The sequence below is a fragment of the Mirounga angustirostris genome, unplaced genomic scaffold (genome assembly GCF_029215605.1).
Source record: "Mirounga angustirostris isolate CCGP_5_RB_7025 unplaced genomic scaffold, mMirAng1.0.hap1 SCAF_17, whole genome shotgun sequence".
Lineage (NCBI taxonomy): Eukaryota > Metazoa > Chordata > Mammalia > Carnivora > Phocidae > Mirounga > Mirounga angustirostris.
In genome coordinates, this window is record NW_026991725.1 from 55,189,415 (window position 1) to 55,209,024 (window position 19,610).

The following is a 19,610-nucleotide window of genomic DNA, read 5'->3' on the forward strand; positions in this document are numbered from 1 at the left end:
GCCCATGGAACATTCCCCAGAATCGATCACATCCTAGGTCATAAATCAGGTATCAACTGGTACCAAAAGATTGGGATCATTCCTTGCCTATTTTCAGACCACAATGCTTTGAAACTGGAACTCAATCACAAGAGGAAAGTCAGAAAGAACTCAAATACATGGAGGCTAAAGAGCATCCTACTAAAGAATGAATGGGTCAACCAGGAAATTAAAGAAGAATTAAAAAAAGTTATGGAAACCAATGAAAAAGAAAACACAACTATTCAAAATCTTTGGGATGCAGCAAAGGCAGTCCTAAGAGGAAAGTATATAGCAATACAAGCCTTTCTCAAGAAACAAGAAAGGTCTCAAGTACACAACCTAACCCCACACCTAAAGGAGCTGGAGAGAGAACAGCAAATAAAGCCTAAACCCAGCAGGAGAAGAGAAATAATAAAGATCAGAGCAGAAATCAATGAAATAGAAACCAAAAGAACAGTAGAGCAGATCAATGAAACTAGGAGCTGGTTCTTTGAAAGAATTAACAAGATTGATAAACCCCTGGCCAGACTTATCAAAAAGAAAAGAGAAATGACCCAAATCAACAAAATCATGAATGAAAGAGGAGAGATCACAACCAACACCAAAGAAATACAAACAATTATAAGAACATACTATGAGCAACTCTATGCCAGCAAATTAGATAACCTGGAAGAAATGAATGCATTCCTAGAGGTGTATCAACTACCAAAACTGAACCAGGAAGAAAGAGAAAACCTGAACAGACCTATAACCATTAAGGAAATTGAAGCAGTCATCAAAAATCTCCCAACAAACAAAAGCCCAGGGCCAGATGGCTTCCCAGGGGAATTCTACCAAACATTTCAAGAAGAATACATACCTATTCTTCTGAAACTGTTCCAAAAAATAGAAATGGAAGGAAAACTTCCAAACTCATTTTATGAGGCCACCATTACCTTGATCCCAAAACCAGAAAAAGACCCCATCAAAAAGGAGAATTACAGACCAATATCCCTGATGAACATGGATGCAAAAATTCTCACCAAAATACTAGCCAATAGGATCCAACAGTACATTAAAAGGATTATTCACCACAACCAAGTGGGATTTATCCCTGGGCTGCAAGGTTGGTTCAACATCTGCAAATCAATCGACGTGATACAATACATTAACAAAAGAAAGAACAAGAATCATATGATCCTCTCAATAGATGCAGAAAAAGCATTTGACAAAGTACGGCATCCTTTCTTGATCAAAACTCTTCAGACTATAGGCATAGAGGGTACATACCTCAATATCATAAAAGCCATCTATGAAAAACCCACAGCGAATATCATTCTCAATGGGAAAAACTGAGAGCTTTCCCCCTAAGGTCAGGAACGCGGCAGGGATGTCCACTATCACCACTGCTATTCAACATAGTATTACAAGTCCTAGCCACAGCAATCAGACAACAAAAAGAAATAAAAGGCATCCAAATCGGCAAAGAAGAAGTCAAACTCTCACTCTTTGCAGATGATATGATACTTTATGTGGAAAACCCCAAAGACTCCACCGCAAAACTACTAGAACTCATACAGGAATTCAGTCAAGTGGCAGGATATAAAATCAATGCACAGAAGTCAGTGGCATTCCTATACACCACCAACAAGACAGAAGAAAGAGAAATTAAGGAGTCGATCCCATTTACAATTGCACCGAAAAGCATAAGATACCTAGGAATAAATCTAACCAAAGAGGCAAAGGATCTGTACTCAGAAAAGTATAAAGTACTCATGAAAGAAATTGAGGAAGACACAAAGAAATGGAAAAACGTTCCATGCTCATGGACTGGAAGAACAAATATTGTGAAGATGTCAATGCTACCTAGAGCAATCTACACATTCAATGCAATCCCCATCAAAATACCATCCACTTTTTTCAAGGAAATGGAACAAATAATCCTAAAATTTGTATGGAACCAGAAAAGACCCCGAATAGCCAGAGGAATGTTGAAAAAGAAAAGCAAAGCTGGCGGCATCGTAATTCCAGACTTCCAGCTCTATTACAAAGCTGTCATCATCAAGACAGTATGGTACTGGTACAAAAACAGACACATAGATCAATGGAACAGAATAGAGAGCCCAGAAATGGACCCTCAACTCTATGGTCAACTAATCTTTGACAAAGCAGGAAAGAATGTCCAATGGAAAAAAGACAGTCTCTTCAACAAATGGTGTTGGGAAAACTGGACAGCCATATGCAGAAGAATGAAACTGGACCATTTCCTTACACCACACACAAAAATAAACTCCAAATGGTTGAAAGACCTCAATGTGAGACAGGAGTCCATCAAAATCCTAAAGGAGAACACAGGCAGCAACCTCTTCGACCTCAGCCGCAGCAACTTCTTCCTAGAAACATTGCCAAAGGAAGGGAAGCAAGGGCAAAAATGAACTACTGGGACTTCATCAAGATGAAAAGCTTTTGCAAAGCAAAGGAAACAGTCAACAAAACCAAAAGAGAACCGACAGAATGGGAGAAGATATTTGCAAATGACATATCAGATAAAGGGCTAGTATCCAAAATCTATAAAGAACTTATCAAACTCAACACCCAAAGAACAAACAATCCAAACAAGAAATGGGCAGAAGACATGAACAGACAGTTTTCCAAAGAAGATATCCAAATGGCCAACAGACACATGCAAAAGTGCTCAATATCGCTTGGCATCAGGGAAATCCAAATCAAAACCTCAATGAGATACCACCTCACACCAGTCAGAATGGCTAAAATTAACAAGTCAGGAAATGACAGATGTTGGCAGGGATGCGGAGAAAGGGGAACCCTCCTACACTGTTGGTGGGAATGCAAGCTGGTGCAGCCACTCTGGAAAACAGTATGGAGGTTCCTCAAACAGTTGAAAATAGAGCTACCGTATGACCCAGCAATTGCACTACTGGCTATTTACCCCAAAGATATAAAAGGAGGGATCCGAAAGGGTACGTGCACCCCGATGTTTATAGCAGCAATGTCCACAATAGCCAAACTGTGGAAAGAGCCAAGATGTCCATTGACAGATGAATGGATAAAGAAGAGGTGGTATATATATACAATGGAATATTATGCAGCCATCAAAAGGAATGAGGTCTTGCCATTTGCAATGACGTGGATGGAACTGGAGGGTGTTATTCTGAGCGAAATAAGTCAAAGAGAGAAAGACATGTATCATATGACCTCACTGATATGAGGAATTCTTAATCTCAGGAAACAAACTGAGGGTTGCTGGAGTGGTGGGGGGTGGGAGGGATGGAGTGGCTGGGTGATAGATACTGGGGAGGTTATGTGCTCTGCTAAGCGCTGTGAATTGTGCAAGACTGTTGAATCTCAGATCTGTACCTCTGAAACAAAGAATGCAATATATGTTAAGAAGAAAAAAAAAAAAGATAGCAGGAGGGGAAGAATGAAGGGGGTAAATCGGAGGGGGAGATGAACCATGAGAGACGATGGACTCTGAGGAACAAACTGAGGGTTCTAGAGGGGAGGGGGGTGGCAGGATGGGTTAGCCTGGTGATGGGTATTGAGGAGGGCACGTTCTACATGGAGCACTGGGTGATATGCACAAACAATGAATCATGGAACAGTATATCTAAAACTAATGATGTAATGTATGGGGATTAACTTAACAATAAAAAAATTAAAAAAAAAAATATCAGGGGTCACCTGGTGGTTCAGTCAGTTGTGCGTCTGCCTTCGGCTCAGGTCATGATCCCAGGGTCCTGGGATCAAGCCCCACGTTGGGCTCCCTGCTCAGCGGGGAGCCTACTGCTCCCCCTGCTTGTGCGCTCTCTCTGTCTTTTTCTCTCTCTGACAAATAAAATCTAAAACAAAAAGAAAAAGAAGAAATATCACTTCAGTTCTTTTTTTCCTTTTCTTAAACTTTATCAAATTAATGATACAATCCCCTGAGGGGAAAAAAATCTTAGGAAGTATAAGTTGATAACATTTAGTGATTAAGGGATCTGAGAAAGTTAAAATGTTAATTACCTGTATGTTTTTAGACCAGTCATTTTACCTCTTTGAGCCTCATTCTTCTTAATCCTACCCAGTATCCTCCTCTTTCAGTTGGAATATTCTAATACAGCTGTACTTCAAATACATGACAGCTGGAAGAAGTCTGCACTTGAGCTGTTACTGTGTATCCCACCTGCCTAGTTTTGTTGTAAATGTTATCCATGGGTTTTGGGTGTTGCTGTCTAATTACTTCCTTTTTATATGGAGATTCAGAATAACCCAAAAACTATGCTTCCACTGCCTCCTTCATCTTCTGCAAATCCTTGAAGTGGTAGAATGTTAAAAATATTTCGAAGGTACAGCTGATAGTGTTTGCTGATAGTTTGAAAGTGAGTGGTGTGAGGGAAAAAGGAACCAAGCATGACTTCATTTTTTTTGAAAACCTGAGTAACTGGGAGAGTGAAATTGCCATTTATAAGATCAAGAAGATCATAGGAGTAATAGCTTAAGGGAAAAATCAGGAGTTGGGGTTTGTAGGCACCCAAATGGTGAATGTCAAGTATGCAGTTGGATATCTGTGCTAGGAGTTGATGAGAGAGGCTTTGGTTGGAGATATGTTTTGAAGTCATCAGCATATAGATGGGTTTAGAGCCATGGATAACATTATCTTCAGAGTGAGTATGGTGAGTGAAGACTAGAGGTCTAAGGACTGTGTCTTGGGGCAGGCTTAACATTCACAAGTCTGGTGGGTGGGTGAGGGAGAACCAGCAAGGGAGAACCAGCAAAGGAGACTTAGGAGTAGCAGCCCGTAAAGTTGGCTCTGCTATATGAACCCTGTCTCAGGAGAGTAGTTCTTTCTGGAAGCCAAAGAAAAAGTGTTTCTGGGAGTCAGGGAGTGATCAGAGGTGTGTTAAATACTGCTGAGAAGTTAAATAAGATGAATACTAGGAATGGAATGGACTTGCCAACCTTGTGGACAACTAGTCCATCGGTTATCTTAATTTCATTGGATCTCCGGAGACAGAAACTTAACCAGAGGAGTCTTAGAACGGGAGGCGGAGTGGAGACAGCAGGTATGAGCAACTCTTACGAGGCATTTTGCTCTAAAGATGAGCTGGAAGGGGATGTGAAGTCAAGGGACAGTGGTTTTTGTTTTGTTTTTGTGGTGATGTGTTATAAGCATATAAGGTATGGCATACAAACAAGTATATATGTATAGCACAGACTACAGCTGGTGAGTATGAGGCAGATGTGGTGGGAAGTGATGGAAATAAATTTCTGATTGCTTCTATTTTCTTAATGAAGTAGGAAGCAAAGTCATCAGCAGAGAGTAGAAGAGGCATTAAGGTGTTCAAAGAGAGGAAATGTTGCGTTGTGTGTTGTCTGGCAGAGTACGAGAGTAAATGGACCAAGAAACTATAGTAAGATCCTTGGGTTTCAATAAGGTCCCACTAAGGTCGTGAACTTAAAGTGAAACCAGCCATCGTGGGTGAATGGTTTTTTCCCAGCCGTACTTAATAGCTGGCTAAACAGCTTACTGATTTGCTGCAGTTTACTTAGGTAATTCCTAATTTTTGCACATTTCATGTTTCTACCAAATAACATTTTGGTAAACTTTTTCACAGATAAGCCTTTTTACAGATCATAACTCTTTAGGTTGCAATCTTAGAAATAGAATTGCTGATTGAACAGGCATATTTATTTTTAAAGCTTATGCTATAAAGTACCAAAATGCTCTCCAGAAAAGAATATACGTCTATTCTCACTGACACTAGTGTCGGTTTTCCCATGTCCTTGCCCAAGCAAAGCAGTGCGGTGTTAAACAATTAAACATATGCATTGTTAGAACAATTTGTGCCAATTTACTAGACAAAAGGTAGGGTGTCTCCTTATTCTAACTTGTGGTTCTATTTATTTGATTGCTAGTGAGCGTGTATATCTTTTCATATTGGCCATTTTATATTTATTCTTTTTTAAGTTTACTTAATTTTTTTAAGTAATCTCTACACCCAGCATGGGGCTCAAACTCACAACCCCGAGTGAGCATCCTCTTCTGACTGAGCCAGCCAGGCACCCCTATATTTGTTCTTTCGCAGACTATCTGTTCATGTCCTTTGCTCATTTTTCTTTGGGGACATTTCTTACTAGTTTGTAGGAGCTCTTGATATATGAATGATAATAATCTATCACATACAGGGTACACTGTCATTGGTGCTGCAAATTTTTTCCCCCAGTCTTCCTTTTTAATTTTGTTTTGTGGGTATGTTAATGTGTAGAAATTAATTTTATGCTGTTGAATCTTTTGATTTCTGCTTTTATATATGTCCTTAGAAAGACTTTTCCTACCTCAAGATTATATGTTCACTTGTATTTTTCTTAGCTCCATTTAAAACTTTCTGATTTCTATACCTCTCCATTTATTTCCTACTCTGATTCACAAAGATGTATGATTTGGATTTAGTAGGAATTTATTTACCATTTCTTTTATAGCAAAGATTTGTGGAGAAGATGGACAGGTGGATCCCAACTGTTTTGTTTTGGCACAGTCCATAGTCTTTAGTGCCATGGAGCAAGAGTAAGTTAATTTCAAACTTTCACATTTTGGGTTTTGGGATTTGGGTTCACTCAACTACAAACAAACAATTTTTCAGGACTTAAGTATTTTGAATGTTTACATCTTATAGGCATATCTAAGACTACCTGGTTCATAGTGTCTTTTAAATATAAATTATGTGAACTCTTAAAAATAAAACACGTTTGTTTTTAATGTTAATATTTCCTAAGTTAAAAGAAGTTTTTAAAATTCTGAAGTCATTTGGGGGTGATTGTAACTACAGTTTGACTATTAGAATTTATTTATTTAAGCAATGCATGTGTTCATGTAGAGATCCTAATTTGTTAGTGCACACTTTAAGCTTAATGGATGCTGTATTACTAAATCCACGTAGATTTGTTGAAACGGTCTCCAAAGTTTTTGTTTGTTTGTTTGTTTGTTTGTTTTTAAATTAATTACTGGTGCATGTCCTTTAAGGGAAAAATCTGCATATTGATTCATTTAGTATTTATGAAAAGGGTGCTCTGTGTAGGGCATAGTTAGATACAGTACCTGCTTTGAAGGAAGTTACAGCCTATTAAGAGAAATAGGGTATGTTCTTTGGTTACATGTAATATGAGGTAGCATGTGTCACATCTCAGAGGAAAGCTACAAAGTTTCTAAGAGGCGGGAGAGATTACTTCCAGGCGTAGGAACCAGGAAGGACAGCATGGGAAGGGAGGTAGTGTGGACCAAGGCTTTTAAGATACAGTAGGCACAGAATGGAAAGAGTATATTTTTCCCAGTTAAGCTCTTTCCTTGGTCATTCCCTCAAATTTTCCCTTTTTGTCCATGTGCAGGCACTTTAGTGAGTTTCTGCGAAGTCACCATTTCTGTAAATACCAGATTGAAGTGCTGACCAGTGGAACTGTTTACCTGGCTGACATTCTCTTCTGTGAGTCAGCCCTCTTTTATTTCTCTGAGGTAAAGTCTGCATTTCCTTTCACACTCTGTTAGAGCATTCCAGCCTCTAAACTAGAAATGCTGGGGCCCCCTCTATAGAAAATAACATGGAAGAGCCAAATCATTTCCGAAAAGATCAGTTGGAATGAAGTAATTTTTTTATGTTGTACACCTAATGGCAAGAGTACTTTAATGGCATATTAGATTAAAGAGAATGTGAAAATTCAGTGTAAAATAACTCTAATTTTGAAAAACTTAATCAAACTTCTGCTTATAAGAGACTGCATATTTTTAATTATCTGGAGCCATTTTAAAACCACAGATTTGATACTTGATTCCAGTGCACACATATTTGCAGACCAGGCTTCAAAAGAGAGGAAGAAAAGGAGTAAATTTTTTCTTGCTATCATCACTTTTACTTTAGCCACTCGATAGGATTTCTCAAGCAATGAATAGATTAATTTCTTTGAGGTGTACAGTTTAGTATAATGGTATTTGTTAGGTTTGGGCAAATGAAATTCTTCTGTTGCAAAGCAAATGACTATTAAGTAGAGAGGGGAGGATTTCCAGGGTCACAAAGCATTAACTTAGATACACACTTGCACTCTGCCTCTCCCAAGAATAGAGCTTTCGGTTGATTTACTTTCTCACTCCCTCTCTTTGTAAGTGTAAGTCCGCATTTGTTCAGGTTACTGAGGCTGCATGGAGTGATGGAAATGATGAGGTATAAAAGATTTGGTCTGGTTAGTTTACTTTTTGTATGTTAGCTGCTGAGGGACCACTAATCATCTTTACTGTGATTCTTATTCCAGTTCACTTAAGTTTGTATCCAGCAGTGTGGTGGGGTTTTTGTTAGTTTGTTTTTTTCCCCTACAAGAATGGCTTTCAACTTTTCAGTCTCAAAAGCAACTGTGAGTTGCTGACTGGCATGAACTGAACAAGTGGATCTGTTTTTATTTTTGTTTTTTGTGTATGTCTTATATTTTTAATGGATGGGCTTATGGATTAGAGATGGTTAGAGAAATATGTTTATAGTCTTTTTTTCTTTTTTTTGTATTTTTCCTTCCTAGTACATGGAAAAAGAGGATGCAGTGAATATCTTACAGTTCTGGTTGGCAGCAGATAACTTCCAGTCTCAACTTGCTGCCAAAAAGGGCCAGTATGATGGACAGGAGGCACAGAACGATGCCATGATTTTGTATGACAAGTGAGTTTTATTGATGTATTCAGCATCTGGCAAATGTTAATTGAGTATTTGATATGTATTTCGGAAATAAAGATGAACAAATCCAGTCTTTGCTGTCAAGGAGCTCACAGGGAGTAGCATAAAAGCCGCTTTTCATATGGTGTGTATAAGGTTTTAGGATTCCTAGAACAAACGTTTCTGCTAGGGGAACGGGAGATTTGTGTGTGGCAAGAAGGATGACAGTGGCGTTCAGGGAGGGTTTCACAGAAGAAAGATTTGAATTGGATCCTGAATATGAATTTTGCTAGCCAGAGAAGGCGGGAAGGAACATTCTAGGCAGAGGCATTGACAGAAGCAAATCAGAGAGACTTAGGGGAATGTGGCACTTTCAGGAAACTTGAGTTTGGGTAAGTAAAACTTGGGTGGGGAATGTAAGAGGAAGAAGAAACTAAAGGGAATATATTGGAAAGGGTCTTAGATATCTGTGTATGGGTGTATCATATTTCTGGTGCAGATCTGCACGGCCAAATTAATACTCAATGAATAATAGTTTTTCATTGGTCTTCATTGAAAATGAGAGGATGGCAAAATCTTACAGTGAACAGAACTGAAAACATCTGGTCAGTTGAGTGATAAGCCTATGGCCAACTGTTGCCACTCTTTTAATTTTCATTTAATTTTTCTTATTCTGTAAAGAAAAGTAATGTGCAATTTGTATCCACAAGCAACCACTGAGAAGATAACTTGACAGTAGAGGAAAATTCTTAGGATGTTAGTTAGGGTTGCAAGAGAGCTGAGTGCATCTGGGTCAGTGGTTCCTGAGCATTGCTCTGCAGGTCCGTGCTGGGCTGTCTGCGTAAGAACCAGCTGGGAGCTTGTTAAAAATAGGTTTCCAGCCCTCCGCTCTAAGAGATTCTGATTCAGCACATTTGAGGCATGACCCAGGAATCTTTATTTTTAGAAGATACCCCAAATGATGCTGATGGGTAGCCAGATTCAGGATCTAGTCTGATTTTCCCATTTTGCAGAACAGAAAACAAAGACCCTTTCTCTCAAAGTCACGGGGCAAGTTAGTGGCAGAACTTGAGCTGGAATGCAATTCTTAATGTTTGCCCAGTGTTTATTTTAGTATAATGTATTTGTGGAAAATATTATATAAGAAACATTGTTACATGGATGTTGAAATAGCAAGTGTTTACATTTAGAAATTTGGTCTGGGGTGCCCCAAAATTCCAATCATGGAGGAGTATTTACCAACTTATTTGTTACAAGATGGGAGACTATTTGTTAAGAAAAGTCTAATAACAGAAAAATAATTTTTTTATTTTAATGCTAGAACAGAAGAGTGGCACTGGTAGTAAGGTCCTGGCTGGAGCTCAGTTGCCACACAGAGCAGAGACCCTGTTGTCTCACTGGATCCCATTTTCGCATTGGGAGCCATTTTTAAGATGAAGATCACTGTATAGCATCCCACTGGCACTGTTATTTTGTCAAGTTCACTGTGCCAAATTTGACTTCACCGATGCCAGTTTTGAGTTTTTTTTAAAAGATTTATTTATTTATTTGAGAGAGAATGAGCACATGAGGCAGGGGAGGGGCAGAGGGAGAGGGAGAGGGAGAGAATCGAGGATCTCAAGCAGATTCCCCGCTGAACACGGAGCCCAACACAGGGTTCCATCCCACGACCCTGAGATCAGGACCTGAGCTGAAATCAAGAGTTGGACGCTCAACCGACTGAGCCACCCAGGCCCCCCCATCCCTGTTTGTTTTTATATCTTATGTATGTTATGTATGTATCATCACAGTCATACCTAATCAGTCTTTCTGTATTTGTATCATAGACAAGATTTAGAAGTCCCTAGAATGCTTGGAAGAGAACATACATAGATTTTCTGCTCTTAATCTTCCTTTTTTTGGTATCCACTTTATAATCAGCTTGCCAAACCACTAGTTTTGCATTATAGCTTATGAAGTTAGAAATCTTTGAGGTAGCATTGATTACTCCTTTTCCTTTCTACATCCAGTCTTCACCAAGTCCTATTATTCTGTCCAAATACATGAAATCCATCTGCTTCACCCTCGGTGCTATTGTGGTTTCAGTTCCTGCATCAATATTACCTATGCCCCATAGTTACAGCGGTGTGTTCTCATTGTGTCTGATACAGGGATCTTTTCTGCTCCCTTTCCAGGAGAAAGAACTGTGTCTTACCCTCTTTTAAGTCCATTTCTGTTTCGCAAGTGCTGAACAGAGAATAGGTGCCCATTAAATATGTGTGATTGATTGGGGCGCCTGGGTGGCTCATTCGTTAAGTGTCTGCCTTCGGCTCAGGTCATGATCCCAGGGTCCTGGGATCGAGCCCCACATCAGGCTCCCTGCTCCGCGGGAAGTCTGCTTCTCCATCTCCCACTCCCCCTGCTTGTGTTCCTGCTCTCGCTCTCTCTCTCTATCAAATAAATAAATAAAATCTTTAAAAAAAAAAAATGTGTGATTGATTGATTTGTCTCAGTTGTAGCCTGACCCTCAGCAATCTTAAGAACTAAGGAAGATGGAAGGAGATAGGAAGGTAGCAAGTTGACTCAGATACCTTTGGGGCTGTGGGAATAAAGGTTGCAGCATGGCCTCTAGGAGCCGGCTCTCAAGTCCTAGATCTGCAGGCTGAATCAAGTAGCCTCGTAGAAGAGTAGGTGCCAAAGTTGCTTATACAGGCTAGGAGGTTTGGTTTGACTTGGGCTGTCTTGTTACCATAGGTACTTCTCCCTCCAAGCCACACATCCTCTTGGATTTGATGATGTTGTGCGATTAGAAATTGAATCCAATATCTGCAGGGAAGGTGGGCCACTCCCTAACTGTTTCACAACTCCATTACGTCAGGCCTGGACGACCATGGAGAAGGTAACCAAGAACTTCAAAAATATTAAACTGCAAGAAGTTTTTACTGGTGAAACCCAGAAAACACGGGAGAAAAACAAATGTAACAAAACTGGAAAATTGAAGCAATGGAGCATAGTGATTAAGAGCAGAGGCTTTGAGTCTGACTTGGTATGTATTAATTTAGCCTTTATAGGCTGAATGACCTCAGGCACCTACTGAAATTCTTTAATGCCATTTTCCACATCTGTAAAATGGAGATAATATGGATACTTACCTAAAAGTTATTTTAAAGATAAAAATGAGGTAAGATGTATAAAGTTCTTATGATCAGCATTGCATCCAGCACATAGTAAGCATTAAAAAATTTTAACGGCAGTTATTACCACTGTTATTATTAAATTTTCAAAAATAATTAGATAGCAGTATTGGGCAAAGTTAGCTTAAAATGATCCAAACATTTCATCAATATCTATCAATGGGGTTAGAACACTAGTTTTGTGTATCGTAACTTCTGGGGTATCACTAATAGCTTATTAATAATAATGTGTTAGAATTTGTGAATGATTTATTCTTCTAATGAACTAGAGCAGATTTTACCAGGAATTGCACAGAGCGCAGGATAAGTCATGAGTTTATGTCGTTTATATATATCCTGTGTTTCTAGGTGGAAAAGGGTTAAGTAAGCACTGTTAAATAATACCCCACATGAGAACTGAATTTCAGGAACATGGAAGAGTTACATATAAAAATCAAGTCATTAAAAAAAGCTCATGGTAAGCTGAATAGAGTATCAGCTATTGCCCAGGGATAAAGAGTTCTTCATGATTAAAATTAAAATCTTTCTGATCTTAAATTAGGTAAAGTTCCAAATCTGTATCATATAAAGAATGTAAACTTGCTGGATAAAAAAGAAAATGAAAATACAGAGAAAAACAGTGTTAATATTTCTTTTCTTATAAAATGTGTATATGTAAAGAACTTAACACTAATTTTAATATATCGAGTAGATGAATGAGAAAAAGACATGGATGATCAGTAGAGAATTTCTGTGCTAGGTATTGGTGTTTTAGTGGTAATCAGGAGAAATGTGGTTCCTGCCTTCCTGGAGCTCTGTCTGTAAAGAAGGCACATGTTTAACACATACTAGTTACAGTCATGTGTTAACTGCTGTGAAGTAAAAGTTGGTAATAGGAAATGCCGGTAACAAACATGGGAACTTATTCGGCATCATTAATAATTTTTAAATGGAAATAAAAACATCCATATATCATTAGGCACTTTTTAAAAAAGATTTTATTGAGAGAGAGAATGAGAGAGAAAGAGAGCATGACAGAGGAGAGGATCAGAGGGAGAAGCAGACTCCCTGCCAAGCAGGGAGCCCGATGCGGGACTTGATGCCGGGACTCCAGGATCATGACCTGAGCCGAAGGCAGTCACTTAACCAACTGAGCCACCCAGGCGCCCCTTTAGGCACTTACTTAATGATTTGGAAAAACACACTCAGGTGTTGGAAAGCCTGTGTCAAAACAGAGACCTTAGTATACTGCGAATGATACAAATTTGACAACATCCTTCTGAAGAGTAAATTGGCCATATATATCAAAGCTAAAACGTTCACACCGTTTAACTGAATAATCACACACCTGGTAATTTATCTTAAGGAAATCAGTTCAAAGTAAAAAAAAATTAATATATGCACAAAGACTTTAATATTTATAACCAGAAAAATCTAATTTCAGATTAGATTCACTCCCTGCATGTTTTCTGGTCACTAAGAAGTCTGAATATCAAGTCTATGTAATAGTTTTATGGCAGGCATTGGTGGGGGGGGACACACACCTATAAATTGTACTCATAATTTTAGTCACAACGTGAACTGTACACGAAGGGGTAATACTTGGAGTATAACAAGGAAAAGCAAAATCATTTGTGCTAGCTGGTAGAATTGTGCATAAAATTTTGTTTTCAAATAAAGTTTTAATTGTATTTGATCTCACCTTTAAAATAATGCTTGTCCTCTCTTTCAGGTCTTTTTGCCTGGCTTCTTGTCCAGCAATCTTTATTATAAGTATTTGAATGATCTCATCCATTCGGTTCGAGGAGATGAGTTTCTGGGAGGAACTGTTTCACTGACTGCTCATGGCTCTGTCGGCCCTCCTGATGACTCTCACCCAGGTGGTTCCGACAGCTCGGCTGCTCAGGTATTAATCGGTTAGCCTCTGCCAATTGGAAGAAAGGGTTACAGATCATGTCCTTCAAATACCAATAGCAGATTCTGTTTGGAGTTTTTGTTGTAGAAGAAACAAAGAAGAAAATACAATTAGCCTAGTTACTATATGTTTTAATAAGAATATCTGTAGTGAACAGTATATTATATTGTAAGGTATTGTGCTGTTTCAGGCCATTTTTCTGCCTCACACTCCAGCTGCTGGTATCAGTCATCAATTATGCCACATGCATTTATAGCCTCTGAAGAGCTCTTTGTGTAATTATTTGGGAAATTTTAGTAAATACATTTGGGATGCTTTTTTATAGAATAATTTTTTTTTTTTTTTAAGATTTATTTCTTTATTTTAGAGAGAGAGAAAGACCGCCTGAACATGAGTGGGAGGGACAGAGTGAGACAGAGAGGGAGAGAGAACCGCAAGCAGACTCCACACCGAGGGCAGCAGGCTTGATCTCACTTCCCTGAGGTCATGACCTGAGCTGAAACCCAGAGTCGGATGCTCTTGTTAATTGTTAATTCTTAACAATTCTTTCTTGGGGCGCCTGGGTGGCTCAGTCGTTAAGCGTCTGCCTTTGGCTCAGGTCATGATCCCAGGGTCCTGGGATCGAGCCCCTCATCGAGCTCCCTGCTCAGTGGGAAGCCTGCTTCTCCCTCTCCCACTCCCCCTGCTTGTGCTTCCTCTCTCGCTGTGTCTCTCTGTCAAATAAATAAATAAAATCTTTAAAAAAAAACAATTCTTTCTTAATATTGTATTTCACCAAAGAGTTTTTGGTTTCATTTTGAACTGTAGTGCCATTGTATATTTCCTTAATCTTACTTGGTTTTTTGGAGTGCTTTCATGTATCAAACCTTATCTGATTCTCCCCCAAATTGGGTCATTTAAATGGGTTGTCCCCGAGAGAAGAGATCTAGGAAGGTATTAAGTTAACTAATTTTGGGGCGCCTGGGTGGCTCAGTTGTTAAGCGCCTGCCTTCGGCTCGGGTCATGGTCCCGGGGTCCTGGGATCAAGTCCCCCATTGGGCTCCCTGCTACCATAATGTAGCATAATTATTTTCTCATCACACTGTTGACACATAAATAATACTTCAGATTTTTTGACACAGGGCCTTGGATAAATTTTCTTAATTTATACGACAGTACTATTTATTACCATTAACAAGGCTCTCCTCAGTACGTTTTCCTCCTATTTAGCTTATGTGGCAAATGACCTGCTGAAAGCGGTTGCCATTTTGTTTTTTGATATAGGCTAGAATGTTTTGTTGTTATTTAAGCACTTAAAAGGTCTAGGTGATGGGGCGCCTGGGTGGCTCAGTTGGTTAAGCGACTGCCTTTGGCTCAGGTCATGATCCTGGAGTCCCGGGATCGAGTCCCACATCAGGCTCCCTGCTTAGCAGGGAGTCTGCTTCTCCCTCTGACCCTCCTCCCTCTCATGCTCTCTGTCTCTCATTGTCTCTCTCTCAAATAAATAAAATCTTAAAAAAAAATAAATAAATAAAAGGTCTAGGTGCTGACCTTAAAACATATTTTTACATTTTCGGTTGAAGTTTAATATATATACGGAAAACTCAATATATCATATGTAGCTTGAAGAATTTTCATAAACAGACTTGATCTGTGTAACATTCAGATCAAAAAACACAACATTACCAGTATGTCATAAACCCTCTTGTGCCCTCTTCTAGTCACTGTCCTCCCTGCCAGGATAGCTACTATCCTGACTTTTGATGGTATAGGTTAGTATTACCTATTCAGAATAGTTATATAATTGAAATCATTCTGTATATGCTCTTTTTTCTTTCTTTCTTTTTTTGGTACAGCTTTATTGAGATACAATTCACATACCATACAATTCCCCCATTTATGTTGTATAATTTAGTGGTTTTAGTATATTCATAGAGTTCCTTAACTGTCACCACAGCCAATTTAAAAAGTTTTTCACCTAAGAAAGAAACCCTGTGTCCTTTAACTAATTAACTAACCTGTGTCCAAATCTTCCAATTCTTCCAGCCCTAGGCTACTACCAATCTATTTTCTGTCTATAGATTTGCCTATTCTGGACATTTCATATAATTGGAACCATATGATGTGTGGTTTCGAGACAGGCTTTCACTTAGCATGCTATTTTCAAGGTTCATCCATGTGTAGCATGTATCAGAACTTTATTCCTTTTTTTGTTTGTTTTTGTTGTTGGTTTAAAAAAAATATATTTATTTTAGAGAGAGAGACAGCATGAGCCAGGGGTGGGGCAGAGGGAGAGGGAGAAGCAGACTCCCTGCTGAGCAGGGAGCTTGACGCTAGGCCCGGTCCCAGGATCCTGAGATCATGACCTGAGCCAAAATCAAGAGTCTGACGCTCAGGGAGTACCTGGGTGGCTCAGTCGTTAAGCATCTGCCTTCGGCTTGGGTCATGATCCCAGGATCCAGGCATCAAGCCCCACCTCGAGCTCCTTCCTCCGCTGGAAGCCTGCTTCTTTCTCTCCCACTCCCCCTGCTTGTGTTCCCTCTCTCACTGTATCTAAAAAAAAAAAAAAGAGTCCAACGCTCAACTGACTGAGTGACCCAGGCACCCCACAACTTTATTCTTTTTTATGGCCAAATAATATTCCATTGTACACACCACATTTTGTTAATCCATCAGTTGATGGACATTTGGGTTGTTTCTCTCTTTTGGTTATTATGAATAATGCTGCTGTACAAGTTTTTGTGTGGATATAGGTTTTCATTTCTCTTGTGTATATACCTAGAATTAGAATTATTAGCCAAAATGATAACTGTTTAACTCTGTCTTAGTTACCTTTGCTTGGGTAACAAGTTTTGAAATCAGGAAGGAAGGGAGAGTCTTCCAACTTAGTTCTTCTTTTTCAAGATTGTTTTGACTATTCGAGGTCCCTAGAGTTTTCAAATGCATTTAAGGATCAGTTTGTCAACTTCTATGAAGACTCCAGCCAGGATTCTGATAGGGAGTGCATTGGTTCCATAGATCAATTTGGGATGAATTGCCATCTTAACAATATTAAATATTCTGACCCATGAACATAGTTGATGCCTTTCATTTATTCAGATCTTCTTTAATTTCTTCCAATAACATTTTGTAGTTTTCAAGTATCAGTTATGTATTTCTTAAGTTTGTTCTAAGTATTTTATTCTTTTTTATACTATTATAAATGGAATTTTTTTCTTACGCTCATATTTTCATTGTAAACGTATAGAAATACAATTTTTTATAATTGTGGTAAAATTCACCTAACATAAAGTTAGCTGTGATAAGTGTCTAATTCAGTGACATTTAGTATATTCACAGTGTTGTGCAACCATTACCACTAACTGGTTCCAGACTTTTTCATCACCCCAAATGGAAACCTCGCAAATGGAACATTAAGCAGTCACTCCCCATGCCCACCTGTTTTCTTCTAAGAATTTTAGGCCTTTGATCCATTTTGAGTTAGTTTTGCATGTTGTATGAGATAAGGGCCAACTTTATTTTTTGCATGTGGATATCTAGTTGTCCCAGGACCATTTATTGACAAAACTATTCTTTTACGTAAATTGAATGATCTTGGCATCTTTGTCAAAAATCATTTGCCCTTAGATACACCGGTTTATTTCTGGACACTCAGTTCTATGTTGATCTACGTGTATCTTATGCCAATACTACATTGTTTTGATTACTACAGCTTTGCAAGTTTTGAAATCAGGAACTGTGTGTCCTCCAACTTTGTGTTTTTCAATTTGTAAGATTATTTTGGCTACTCTGGGTCCCTTGCAATTCCATAAGAATTCTAGGATTGGGTTTACATTGAATCTGTAGATTCCTTTGGGATGTATTGCCATTTTAACAATATTAAGTCTTTTTCCAGCCTGAACATGGGATGTCATCCCATTATTTAAGCTGTCTTTAATTTCTTTCATCACTGTTTTGTAGGTTACAGTGTACAAGTCTTATATGTCCTGGCGTCATTTTTGTCCTGAATATTCTTTTTGATGTTATTATAAATAAAATTATTTTCTTAATTTCATTTTCTTATTCATTGGTAATGCATGGAAATAAACTTTTTGTGTTGATCTTGTACCTTGTAACTTTACTAAATTCTTTTGTTAACTCTAATAGTTTTCTTTTGGATACTTTTTTTTTTTTTTTTTTTAATTTATTTGAGAGAAAGAGAGTGAATGAGAGAGAGAGCACAAGCCAAGGGGAAGAGGCAGTGGGAGAAGCAGACTTCCCCGCTGAGCAGGGAGCCCGATGCAGGACCCAATCCCAGGACCCTGGGACCATGACCTGAGCCAAAGGCAGAAGCTTAACCAACTGAGCCACCCAGGCGCTCCTTTCTTACAGATTCTTTAGGATTTTCTATATATGAGATTGTGTCATCGGTTAATAGAAATAGTTTTCTTTCTACCTGTCTACATTGAATGTACCTTTTATTTCCTTGTCTTGCCTAATTGCCGTGGCTTAAACTTGCAGTACATTGTTGAATGGAAGTGATGAAAGTGGGCATCTTTGTTTTATTCCTGACCTCATGAGGAAAGTTTTCAGTTTTTCATCTTTTAATATAATGTTAGGTATGGGTTTTTCATAAATGCTTTTTATCAAGTTGAGGAAATTTCCCTCTATTTCTAATTTGTTGGATTTTTTTTTTTTTTTTTTTGATCAGGAAAGGGTGTTGGATTTTGTCAAATGTTCTTTCTGTATTAATTGAGATGGTCATGTGGGTTTTGGTGTTTACTTTTTGATACGGTTGTACTACATTATTTGATTATTCATTTATTTGAGAGAGTGAGAGAGAGAGAGAGAGAGCACATGAGAGGGGGGAGGGTCAGAGGGAGAAGCAGACTCCCTGCCGAGCAGGGAGCCCGATGCAGGACTCGATCCCGGGACTCCAGGATCATGACCTGAGCCCAAGGCAGTCACTTAACCAACTGAGCCACCCAGGCGCCCCATTATCAGATGTTAAACCAACCTTGCATTTCTGGGATAAATCTCACTTGATCATGATATATATTTTTATATATTGCTAGACTTGTTTGCTGGTATTTTATTAGGATCTATACTCACAAGAGATTGACCTTTAGTTTTCTTTTCTTATGATGTCCAGTTTTGGTATCTGAGTTAACAGTGGCCTCAAAGAAGTGTTCTCTCTTCTTTATTTTGGTGCCTCTTTCTTCTTTTTTTTTTTTTTTTTAAGATTTTATTTATTTATTTGACAGAGAGACACAGCGACAGAGGGAACACAAGCAGGGGGAGTGGGAGAGGGAGAAGCAGGCTTCCTGCCGAGCAGGGAGCCCGACGTGGAACTCGATCCCAGGACCCTGGGATCATGACCTGAGCCGAAGGCAGATGCTTAACGACTGAGCCACCCAGGCGCCCCTACCTCTTTCTTTTTAATTATCTACCCTTCCTGGCACATAAAGAGAACCCCTCCCCCCCACCCCCCACTGTAGAGTGTGTTCTATAAGTGTCTATTCAGTTTTTATTTTATTAATTTAACCTATACCTTAGTCATGGATTTTTTTTTTTTTAAAGATTTTATTTGTTTATTAGAGAGAGAGAATGAGAAAGAGAGCACATGAGAGGGGGGAGGGTCAGAGGGAGAAGCAGACTCCCTGCCGAGCAGGGAGCCCAATGCGGAACTCGATCCCGGGACTCCAGGATCATGACCTGAGCCGAAGGCAGTCGCTTAACCAGCTGAGCCACCCAGGCGCCCCTTAGTCATGGATATTAAGGACGTTCCCATCTTTTGTTATTTTAAACAATGCTACAGTGAATAATAATCTTGTTTATTAGTCATTTTGTGGAACTGAGTCTGTCTGTAATTGAGTTTTTAGAGGTGGAATATCT

The 19,610-nt window shown here is 38.9% G+C and overlaps 1 protein-coding gene across 3 annotated transcripts in view; it reads left to right on the forward strand.

Annotated features, from left to right (window-relative positions):
• AKAP10 (A-kinase anchoring protein 10) overlaps positions 1-19,610 on the forward strand; it is a 98,155-nt gene that overhangs the window by 54,343 nt on the left and 24,202 nt on the right. For all 3 annotated transcript variants that reach the window (XR_010408682.1, XM_045889772.3, XM_064583213.1), the window contains exons 6-10: positions 6,484-6,568; positions 7,387-7,510; positions 8,560-8,696; positions 11,424-11,568; positions 13,575-13,748. Coding sequence is in view for 2 of the 3 variants with exons in the window: in XM_045889772.3 (XP_045745728.1) it covers positions 6,484-6,568; positions 7,387-7,510; positions 8,560-8,696; positions 11,424-11,568; positions 13,575-13,748 (665 nt within the window). In the remaining variant the exon portion in view is untranslated. The remainder of the gene's footprint in view (positions 1-6,483; positions 6,569-7,386; positions 7,511-8,559; positions 8,697-11,423; positions 11,569-13,574; positions 13,749-19,610) is intronic.